This window comes from Vidua macroura, chromosome 6, assembly GCF_024509145.1.
Source record: "Vidua macroura isolate BioBank_ID:100142 chromosome 6, ASM2450914v1, whole genome shotgun sequence".
Classification (NCBI taxonomy): Eukaryota; Metazoa; Chordata; class Aves; order Passeriformes; family Viduidae; genus Vidua; species Vidua macroura.
In genome coordinates, this window is record NC_071576.1 from 16,670,300 (window position 1) to 16,682,612 (window position 12,313).

The 12,313-nt window shown below is 35.8% G+C and overlaps 1 protein-coding gene across 1 annotated transcript in view; it reads left to right on the forward strand.

Moving 5' to 3' along the window:
* Positions 1 to 12,313, forward strand: part of TTC7B (tetratricopeptide repeat domain 7B) — a 120,621-nt gene that overhangs the window by 56,130 nt on the left and 52,178 nt on the right. Inside the window, exons 11-15 of the mRNA XM_053980870.1 lie at positions 1,153 to 1,257; positions 2,326 to 2,443; positions 2,635 to 2,692; positions 6,239 to 6,311; positions 7,643 to 7,803. Coding sequence (XP_053836845.1) covers positions 1,153 to 1,257; positions 2,326 to 2,443; positions 2,635 to 2,692; positions 6,239 to 6,311; positions 7,643 to 7,803 — 515 coding nt within the window. The remainder of the gene's footprint in view (positions 1 to 1,152; positions 1,258 to 2,325; positions 2,444 to 2,634; positions 2,693 to 6,238; positions 6,312 to 7,642; positions 7,804 to 12,313) is intronic.

Here is a 12,313-nt window from a genome sequence, read left to right on the forward strand (position 1 = left end):
ATTTGATAACAATGTTTAGCACTTCCATAATTTTCATCTGTAGTGTTTTTGTAAATAATTCTAATCCTTGAATCAATTAAGTATGCCATACTCCTGAATTTATTCCCAGTGCTGTACAAAGAATGTTGTTATTTGAATAGTTTCTAACTTAGGTAATGATAACAACTATCTTGCAATAATCTTAAAATAAGCTGATTGAGTACAAGCAGTGAATTATACCAGATCCTATTATCCTGTAAAACTTGTTTAAGTGTGCTTTTGATGCCTTAATTTATTTTATACTTAGGTACAAATTAATGCTGATTCGTGATGCTCTTCTTTTTTTTGTTTTCCTTTTGGAATTGTCTGACTTCATCTTCTTTAATATTGCTGCCTTTGAGACTGTGTATTCTGTGCAACTAATGGATTTTAAAAAAAATTTATATAAACCAGGAACTTTAGTTTTTAGATGCAATTCTCTGTTTTCAGTTCTTTCTGCTTTTCACTGTCATGTTACAGAAAATACACTCATCATATAATGTAAAGAACTAATTTTCTAAAATATAATTTTCAATGTAGATATTTTGCTTATTTTCAGAATGGGGGAAAGGAATGTATTTTCCTTAGAAAATATTTTAGAGGCACGTGGGTTCTGAAGAGACTTGATTTTTCTTCCAACTCTATTTATTTTGAGTTATCTTCTAAACTGTGATTGGATGGAGCCAAATAAGTTAAAAAAAAAGTGGAGCAGTGCCATTCTGTCTTATATCAGACCTATTCCTGTATGCTGTTTTAACGCCCAAAGAACATCAAAACATTGCTTGTTTGGAAAACTCTGTCTCATTTCTTCTCCTTCATTTGTCTGGCTCAAATGCTGTGAGTTTACAGGCCTAGCACAGTTTTAGATGCATCTCAAAACCGTTTTCTGAATTGTATACCATTGGAATTACATTCTTCTGGGGATGCTCAATGAAAGTTTAAATAGGAGTTAAATAACAATAGCAGTGTCTAAAGTCTTTCACTGGCTTGAGGAGCTCTGACCAATTGTCAACAAAATATATAGTAACGTCTCCTTCACAAAGGAAAAATAAAGTAAATGGTGGAAATAGGAATCTTGTATCTGTGAAACATATTTATGTTTTTAGTAATTTAAATGGAAAATGTTTTAAACAGTCTGCTCGAGCTGTTAAAGTCTTGAAGGAATGTATACGTTTGAAACCAGATGATGCAACGATTCCACTCCTTGCTGCAAAGCTCTGCATGGGATCTCTGCACTGGGTAAGCTTTGTCCCTGTCTTCTCAGCAAGACCTGTACTAAAATCTTGATTTAGAGATGTAGCGGATACTTTTGCACAGTGACTGCATGCACTTGGGCATATCTACATGCACATGTACATGCCTGTTTGAATGGCTGATTTGAAATACTTGACAGAGGTTATGTTTACCAAGGTAGCATATTCTGATACTGGTCCAAGACATAGCTTAAAATATATGGAAATTGGAACATCAGAAGATGGATCATAAATGCAACTTAGACTTTGGTTATTTTCTGCAAGAGGAAAATAACTTTCTGGAAAATAATGAGGCAAATCTCTTTCCATAATCAAGAGACTCTTCTGGTGGTACCATGTTTGCTGTGGTTTATGAATTTGTAATAGGAACAGCTCAGTATTTTAGATAAGCTTGAAATGGGTGTATCTGTACATAAACATTAAAGTGATCAAAGATCATCATGTTGTTTTCAAGACACTTATGTAATTTTTAGAAAAATTAGTATATTTGAAAAAGAAGGAAAAGAGAAGGGAAAGGTCACATATTGAAATTGAGAAAGTGGTGTAGTAGCACAAATGTGACTTGTTGAGGCTGACAAAATACAGCCTTAATTATGGTATATCCTAGTTCTGTAAGTTGGTCCCTATGGATTGAGTCCGTATGGAGTAGCTTACTATACTTAGCATTTACAGTTACTGGAATGGATTTTTTCCTTATAGATTATTAAATAATGTGCTAGCATGGCAGCTAAACCTTGATTTTTATCTGTTTCTCTGTTTATGGGTTTGCATCCATTCAACAATGCAGTATTTGAAGCAGAGTTCTGCATGGTATACTGTTTTTTTACAGCGTTAGAGCCATAGTTCTTGTGATTGATCTCCCTAAATAAATGGTTCATAGGTCAAGAACCCTTATTTATAAAGTGCAAAAATGGTAGGTGGCGTATTTGGACCACAAATACCTTTTTTATTAAAAAAAAAAAAAGAAAAAAAAGGAAGAAAAAAGGATTCTTATCATTATAATGTAAGATTTACCTAGTTTTAGACTTACATGGATGTTTTGTAATATTTTCAGTTGGAAGAAGCTGAAAGGTTTGCCAAAGCAGTTGTTGATCTTGGGGACAAAACATCAGAGTTCAAAGCAAAAGGCTACTTGGCACTGGGATTGACTTACAGTCTGCAGGCAACTGATGGTAAGATAGGCATAAACATTCACACTTGGAAATTCCCATGCTGCCTAAAGAAGGATACCTGGCAGAATGATAGACATTAAATCTTCTGTGTGCAACCATTTTTTCAGTCAATGTATTAAAGCTTCTTCATTTAGTGTGTGGAATGAAATCTCATCATCGTTCGTATCACTGATTAAATATATCCTTTTTAGCATCTTTGCGAGGGATGCAAGAGGTCTTGCAGAGAAAGGCTCTTCTTGCATTTCAGAGGTAAGTGGGTGTTGATCTTTCCATTTTGTTCTGCTATATGTAGTGCAAAGCTTTTATTATGTTCTAAAAAGAGAAGACTTGTAAAAATGGTATAATGACAACTTCACCTCTGGGAGTCTCCCATCATGAGAACAGAATGTATTTCTTTAACATTTATTTCCATCATTTTCTGCCAGCATTACCTAAATTGATTTCTAAGGGTTCCCCTTTATTTAAAGACGTTTGTGTTGCTCTCTAGTATAAAATATTTGCTCAGATAGTCTCATCTAGTAGGAAAAACCACACAATGTAAGGTTTTGAGTCATGGTTCAATGAGACAGTGTTTCTAAGAATGCTGTCCACTGATCAGATTGTATAGGAGGGCCTTGCAATGATCTCTGTAGAAGCAGAGCAATAATTGAGGCCCTACTGCTGGGGCTGAGGGGTGTAGTGCAGGTTTTGAGGTAGTAAGCTAGGGGAAAATGAAAATTCTTTCTGGAAATGTAACAATGTAGGCAATGGCAGTGGAAATGTCATCTTCCAAGTGCGTTACCTGGAAGCAGTGCCATTGGGGATGACAGTAGTTCATTCTTGTGGACTCTGCAAATTAAATGACAATTAACAGGTGAATGAGGACATTTCTACCCTAATTATAGAAGAAAAAAAACTTGATGGCAAAGCTGGCAAAAGTGCTGCAGCATCTAAATATGTCTTTTATATTTATATACCCTTGAAAATCCTTCTTTGGTGAGATAAGCCTAAAGGTAGGGAAACAGGTTTGTGCATTAATGTGAAAATGAAACCCTGGCTTTTTGGTGGTGATTTTGTTATCTGAGGGGATAGGGTTGAAAAAGTGTTTTGCAGGTAACTTTAGAGTGAGACTGGTATGTGTTGGTCCTTTTTTCTGTCTTGTCTTAGCAATTCCTCTGTATTGTAAGTATGTTTTAACATACCTTTGCTCTTCTGTTCCTTAGTGGTTTTAATTAGGTTTTTTACTACTTCAGCATTTTCTCCATGTTGACACTGAACTTTCTACCTCCTGGTTTATACCTCAGTTCCTGACTTATCCTTCTTACCACTACTGACTTAATCATCACTGTTTCAAAAATAGTATGCTAACCATTTTTCACCAGTTCTGTGCATTCACTACTTTTTGAGACTAACAGTGGATTGCTTTCTTTTGAGGGGTCTTTGAAACAGCAAGGGATGAAATGGATCACAGTGTGAAGCTAACCCGTTTCAGTTCAGTGTCTGCTGACCCTATTCTCCAGTTCAGAATAGTGATTCTCAAAATTCTGAGAGTCAACTTTTTGGATGACTCAAAGGCCCCTTCAGCCTGGCCTTGAACACTGCCAGGGATTGGGCATCCACAACTTCTCTGGATGTGTTCTGGTGCCTCACCATCCTCATAGTGAAGAATTTCTTCCTAATATCTAATCTAAACCTACTCTCTTCCAGTTTGAAGACGCTACCCCTCTTCCTATCCATACGTACCTTTGTAGAAACCTCCTCTCCAGCTCTCCTGTAGGACCCCTTTAGGTACCCAAAGGTGCTGTAACATCTTCCTGAGCATTCTGTTCTCCAGGCTGAACAATCCCAACTCTCTCAGCTTGTCTCTAAAGGAGAGGTGCTTTACCCCTCTGGTCATTTTGGTGGCCCTCCTGTAGACTCACTCGGACAGGTCCACATCATCCCTATGCTGGGGACCCCACACCTGGACACAGCACTCCAGGTGGGGTCTCATGAGTGTGGAGAAGAAGGGAGAATCACCTCCCTTGCCCTGTGGTCAGACTTCTTTTGATGCAGCCCAACACATGGCTGGCTTTCTGGCTGGTAAAAGCACATTGCCAGGTCATGCCAATATTCAGCTTCTTATCACTGTAAAATTACTTGTTCTTAATCTCTGTTCAAATGTTGTTGCTTGGTTGTGTGTTATGTTGTCTTTCACCCAGCACACCAGCCATGCCTACTTTCTCTTACTACATCTGCAAAATAAGTTTTCCAGGAGATGGAAGTTAAATTCTCTGTCTTCTACCAGTTTATAAAGCAAGCAGCCTGTACTGGACTCGGTATTTTGATGTGCCTTTTTTTTTTCCAATAAATTTTTTTGTGGATTTTTAAAATCACCTATCTAGTGGTCCAATTCCTGAAGATATCGAGGTACTGAAGAAATACAGTTACATTTTGGACTCTTGCCTGAATCAGATTTCCAGGCTTACCAGTTTGTGTTGGTGGCCATTCAAGAAGGTCCTTGTTGCTCTCTTCACGCAGTATTGAGGGAGTGTTTGTTTCACTAACTTTTTTTTTTTTTGTTAAGTTTTGGAAGACTTTCAGTGCTTTTCCTGTAGTTGGTGTGAACTGAAGTTTCACAGAACTCACCAAATGGAAGATAGCTAGTAATAGCTTCATTCTTTCACTATATGAAGCTTGGGTGACTGAAGAAGTACTCTCTAAGTAAAAATCTATTGGTTTTGTTTAGTATTGCTTATTTTGTGACTTTAAAAAAAGGACTGGTCCTAGACCCTGTTAGGCTTTACCTGTGCATCTAGTCTCCAATTTACAGGTGAAGTTAACAGAATATGGAGCTGCCCCTTAATAAATTTAAACCTCTTTGAAGCATGTTGGGTGTAGTTACTAAGCCAATGGATCTGTACAGCTGCTTGGACTTGAGAAGGCAGAAATGCACAGGTCAGAAGCAGAAGGTTCTCTGCGGTTTTGGTGGTTTAAAGGTCAGTTTTGATGCTTCCTCCCAACGGAAGTGACTCACTAGATGTTCCAAAGATGATTATTGCACAGTAGAGTTCTAAATGAGACTCTGTTAAAAGAATGCAACAAATGTAAATAAAAAAATAGTCCCAGGCTTCCTGCCCAGTATTTACTACATATCATATTTATGGCTGTATTTACTACAGCCATAATATTTTTTGTCCTTATGTTCAAGCATCCCCCTGCTAAAAAGCTCTTATCTTGCAGCAGGAAGATTGTATTACAGGTGAAAGTAGTAGAGTGTATTACAAGAAGAATTTCTGTAGGATAGTAAAATTAAGACTCAGAGTGTGCATTTGACCAAAATATTAAAAAGAAGATAACAAACATATTTTTTAAAAAGGTGGAAAAGAGCTGATATAATTAATCTCTTTAAAGGCATGGTGTTCTGGGGAATTCATGTTTGGATTTTTTTCCCCTTTTTTTCTGTAAGAAAACTTCATTTAATGAATTTTTCTTATAAATACTCTAAGTAATGACATCTAGTGTTTGTTTAGGAGTATCATTTATTTGAAGAAGGATTTTGTATTAAAGATTTATTTTAAGATTTAAGCAGAAATTACATAATTATTTTCTATTAAAAATGACTTTTCATGTCCCAAAGTGCTTCCTTTAAATCAATGATGATTGAGAAGCATAAGAAAAGTTGCTGAAATGAACACCACTTATATCAAAATTTGAGTATACACGTAGTGAAGAGATCTGAATATGAATAAATGAATATATATGCATTTATGGATATGTCTGACCTGTCTGAACAGGGGGAAAATTCATTTTTTGTTTTGTTTCTTTGTTTTTAAGGGCTCACAGTTTGTCTCCAACGGATCATTTGGCAGCATTTTACTTGGCACTGCAGCTTGCCATTTCCAGACAGGTTAGTTATGTTTTAAAAGTGCAGCATCATGCTGTCATACAAAGATAAGAATTTGTATCTGTTGATGAATAGAGATGAAGATTTCTTCAATAAAAACCTGATTTTCCTTGTGCACATATTCATATATATGGGAAAAACCCTGAAATACTCTCTCCAAACACCTTCAATCTTATGCAGTTCTCCAGAATTCTGCCAATATTTCCAGCACTAGGATCAGAAATAAGACAGAAATCATTCCAGATACTTCAGCATTTATGTTGCTAGACAGAGAGAAAAAAAGTCAATTCTTAAGGTGTTTTTAACTATTATATGTAATCTCTCCTCAGATCCTAGGGAGGGGAGCTCTTTAATCTAGTCTTTAAAGATCTTTACAGTGCTTAAATCTTGAATACCTGCTAATATCTGTGCCCATCCTGAATACCTGTGTGAGGCTTGGTTATTGTGAACAAAATTACAAAAATGTGTTTAAGAAAACTGGAAAATATTTTATCACTGTAAAGAGATCAGACCTTAGTGCAACTTGTACAACTGTTATGTTTAAGCCATTCTACCATACATCAGATGAATATGGATAATATGGAACCGCTTTCTGTATATCATGGTAAATCTCTTTCTATGTCATGTTTATTTCACAAAGTAGCCTTGAGCACAGTTGTTTTCATTCTCTAGTGACTAGTTTTCATCGCTAATGAGTAGCACAGAACTTGGACTGTGTCATGTTAGAGTGGAATGGATTGTCACTTTACTAGCACAAAAGATTTTTGAGGAGCAGGCTATGACTGTGTACATTCTGAATTCCGAAATACCTGTGTTGCTTAATTAAATTTCTTGGTCTTAACACTTACTGTACTTACTTTGAACAAAAACACAGGCCCCTGAGGAGACAATGAAATTCTACATAAAGAAAAGTTACTGTTGCTGTACATTTCAGTTAAGCATTGCAATTAATATATTTTCAAAATCATATAGAAATACAGCCAGGACTGGAAAGAGAACATTTTAAGGGGCTGAAGGTAACTGTTTTATAAAAACATATCTTACTTTCCAGGGTTAATATATTATTTAATTTTATATATTATAATATATAAATATATATAATACTTATATTATTTTACTATATCTTAGTTTCCAGGATTAATGTATTAATTTATTTTCAGTGTTCACTGTAGAGCATCACATCCATTTTAAACTTCTGAGTAGTGTCTTACAGAGTGTATAGAATTCTACATGTTACCTGAATGAGCATTTTGAAAATTTTATGGATGTCAATCAAGTAAAAGGCAATACTTCTAATAGTGGTGCTTTCTTTTTCTGCCTTTTTTTAAAATCAGATACCAGAAGCTTTGGGTTATGTTCGTCAGGCTCTGCAGCTACAAGGAGATGATGCCAACTCTCTTCATCTCCTTGCACTCTTGCTATCAGCCCAGAAACACTACCATGATGCTTTGAATATCATTGATATGGCCTTGAGTGAATATCCAGAAAATTTTATGTGAGTGAATGTCATGTTTTCCTTTCTACACTTTCTCTTGTATTTATTTTTCCTGGATTCTCATCTCCTTCATTTCAAGAGGGGATGGATTTGAAGATGGGTCTAATTTTTTTTCCAGCAGTCTTCTTTCCCACCCATTTATTGCAAGTCTGCTTATTAAAGGCTTGTTAAACAGTGATAAAGGGTTTGTTTTGGAAGGGAGGTTAGAACTGGATAGCTGATCTTACTTTGTTTTTTTTCTACACCATCTGTGTAAATAAATTCTCCCTGTTGCATGCTTTGTACTATGTTTGTGTCTTCTATATTTATGCAATATTGCAAGAAGGATAAACAGGACTTTACTATCAGCTAGGATAAATTTATCCCATCGTACAGATAACTCTGTGGATATTGTATGGAATCTATTTTGTAAAATACTTCATAAAGCAGAGAATCTCCTCATTTGGTTACATAATAACAGTCATCTGAAGTTGGCTGATGGACAACTACATAAGTGAACAGGGAAGAAGCATGTTTGCTAAATGTTCTGTGGTTTAAGAAAGAAGTCATTCTTTCTGTTTATTTTTCATGTTAAGTACATCTTAACATATATTTGGATTTTGTATTTTGTAAGGTATTTTTTGTAGGTTTTTTTTTTTTTTTTTGGTTGGTTGGTTTTTTAAAATTTTATTTTCTTATGAAAATCTAATAGAATTCTTTATAGGAAAATATCTCAGGGACAGCTTCCATTAACTCATTAACTTCCAGTCTTTTATTTTGGTGCTTTACCAGCTGTCACTAAGGTTGTAATCCATAATATTACACATATCCTACATGCTTATTTGGACATTTTTTTAAAATTACCTCATTCTTAACTTCTAAATGACCAGCCTATATCATAAATTGTTATTATATCAGCCTACCAGCAAAACATGATTTCTTTAAGTATTACTCATTTGAAAATAGAAACTGTCGTGGTTTCCCTTCCTGTTCATTGACATTTTGTGTCTCCATTTGACTGTCTCTATAAGGTACTGTTGCCTTTTCTGTCACAAATCTGACCAGGACCTCTGTTGATATCACCTCTTGTCAGAACTTCTGTGGCTTGCAGCCAGTTCTCTGCAATGGCTTTTGTTGCCTTTTGCTGTATCTCACTTCCTAGTTTATCTACACACCTGTGACTTGTTTCCATTCTTATCAGAGGCTTCTATACATGTTTCACAATTTCAGAGCTATGTAGCAGTTTCTCTTTCAAATCTGTTTGTGCTTCCCTCAGGACCAAGGGACTTGTCAGTAAGTCAAGGTTTGAGAGGCAATTGAAATATCAGCTTCCTAATTTTATACCCTATTATTGTTAAAGACAAATATGTTCAAAGCACTTTGACTGTCATCTTCTGTCTGTTCTCGTTTCATCTTCTGCCACTTAGTGGCAATGTAAATAATGTAGCTGTAACTGCCATGTGTCTCACAGTATTAATAGCCCAGAAGTATTTCTGAGACTATACTTTCAGAATTCCCTATTGTTATTAGAGAATTCCCTATTGTATTAATCTCTCTTGTAATGGGAGAACAAGGGTCCGTTCAGTAAATACTCTTGTGAGCATTCAGAAAGTATTTATGGGTTTTTCAAGTGTGGTTCATGGCTTTTCCAGAGTAGTTTATACTGCAGCTCTGGTTAAACATGTTGTCCGAGTTGTTTGTTACAGTACATAAATCTTTGTATTTATGTATGCATGTATATTAATCATACAGGTCATAGCAGTGGTTCTAAATTGTTGGTCCTGTTGTGTAATATGGACTCTGTGGTGATACAGTGTACTGCATTACAGTGTACTGCTACAGATCTGGGAATTTCAGAGGAATATCTTGACAGTAGGAATCACCATCAGATGCAGTAACAAATGCTGAAGAATCCAAGGTGAAACAGTTAAATGTATCTCTAGAAAGTCTTTCAGAGTCTTGTTTTTAGTGCTGTCAATTTCCCAGAGAAATCGAAAATATGATTGAGATTTCTTGTCTGCTCTCTGCAATTGATACTGACAGCCAGACAGGCACATCTGGTCAATAATATAAATTTGGATTGATTCTATCATGTAACTGGGTTATTTTTGCAAGGATTTATCAGCTTTTGAAAACTATGTATAGTGCTCTTGAAATGGTTGACAACGTGTACGTGCATATATATAAAATACAAAACACAACCTCTTAGTGTATTGCTGAATCCGTGTTTTATAAAAAATATAATCTCATGGTATTTCCTAGTAGATTGGAAAGAGATCCTCTTGTGTTCCTCTACAGCTTGCTAATTTTTAGATACACTGAAACATTTCATTATTCACCTGTGGTGCTTTACTGGCTTTTGTAAACACTTCAGGTGTCTTTATTATTTATCTTTCAGTTATGTCTGCAGTCCAGTAAGCTAAATACTACAAGAGTTCTCTAGGTATTCTCAGTGTTTCTGTCTAGAAACTTTACCACAGCTTTATGCAAATTGATAATGTGATGGCTTTGCAGAGTAATATATCTCTATATTTGGAAATATTAAAGCATAGTGCTTGTGATTTATGCTATTCCCTATTTCTCTCATTTCTTGAGCATTATTCCTATCTACATACCTCTGTATGCTGTCATTGCATTGCTGCACTGAGTGCTGTTCTTGCTCTCTTCGCAGCTGTATGTTCTTTTTGTTTTGCATTGCTTTAAAAAGAATCTACATTTTCACAAGTTTAATACTGCATCTTTGTAAAATGCCAGAGGTTGCAAGGAACTCATAGGATACACCATGAATAATGAAGAGAAGTGGCTACTTTCCAGCACTCTTCTTTTGTAATCAGCTAGTAAATATGTTGTCTGTCAGTTTTTGATATTTGAAAACCTGGTGCATTCCTGGAGTTTGAGTTCAATATTTGAAGCGTACAGCAAGCATACCTTTGAATCTGCAATTAATATTAACCTTCCTGCACTATAAAGCTAGAGACTTGGCCAATCAGATCATGATTTTGCCCTGGGCGTCTTAGGTCAATAAGTAGAAGGAAATTCCTCAGAGCCAAATAATTCTGTCCAATCAGTATCTAAAGGAATGGAGGAATGAGCAAATACCCATGGCCGTTAGTAGCAAGGTATAACTTTTTCTTTGAATAGAGAGTTGATTATTCCTCCTATATTCATTATATTGGCAGCATAAATGTGCTCTTTGCTCTGAGATCTGAAGAGGTATTGGGAAAACTATTGGCAAAAATCTAAGAAGCCTGTAAAAGTGAAATATATATGTAGTATTTTTTTTTTCAGAGATACTAAAAGGGAAGTTATTTGCTGAATATTTATAGCACTGTTTTTTCAAACTTCTAAGGCTTAAATTGCTAGGTTGTAGCCACTCTATTTATAAAGAAATCAGCTGTGTGAATACAGTCAATCTCCTTTTAAATGCTGGTAATCTTCGAAGCCTCCTGCAATCCGAGCATGCTTTAATCTAGGGACAAAAAGATCTCTAGACAAAAGATTACTAACAGGTTAAAATACTGAAGAATATGAATATTGTACTCAGTATCAATACTGAGATGGGTGGGAATAAGGTGCCAGCACTAATAAACCTGAATAGGTAATCCCAATCAGGTGCTACTTTGTTTGAAGTTATTGAAAGTTAAGGGTTTTCTCCTTTCATTAGAGAGCTTGTCCCAGTAGTAGAAATATGAAGTTCAGTTCTTCTCCAGCTTGACAGGATTTTAACCCACAAATCAGAGTCTTAACCATCAAACTATGTGGGAAGCTGAATGAGATGATCCCTTTCTCCTCCTGAAACAGAAGCAAGGACGTGCTGCCCTGAATGCGAGACTAGGCAGCAAGGAGCCACAATATATCCTAAACTGCTATGAGCAGGGCTTCAGGTCTCAGTTGCTTGGGTTTTCCTTGAGTTTTGTTTCTGTTAATCCACTGATTTCCCACTCTGAATGTGTAAGTAGTCCCAGAGGAGTGCATTCCAGTCTGAGGGTGTATTCAGGGTGATGCAAGATAGTGGTGGTTGCGGTGCATTGGTTCATATTGGGCTTGTCTGTGTTGTACAATATGTACTGTACGTGTGCAATTACCTCAGCAGCCTTATTTATAGTACCTCTTTTTTTTTTTTTATCTGATTGTTACAAGGAATTTATATCTTGGTGGTGTATTGAATGATGTGAAATCTTGAAACAGCACTTCTGTCTGTTTTTAATTCATAATTAGTCAAGAGTAGGTTCTCAGTCAAGGGAGATGGAATCAGGTTTCTTAGTGAAGTACTTGGGATATTGTTTTCTTAATCTTAACTGTTTGAGGTTCCCTTAATATTTCAAATGCTGGGGCACTTAAATACAAATATAATGCCTACAATTAGTGTAATTAGGCAAAATAAATAGTAAATTGCTAATTTTATGCTAAAAATTGGAACTGCAATGGATAGCAGCTGACAAGCTTTTAAAGTAGCAGAAGTAAGGAACAGCAGATGGGTTATTTGAGGAGTGCAAGCATGTTATTTTAATGTTAAGTACACTCAAAAAGG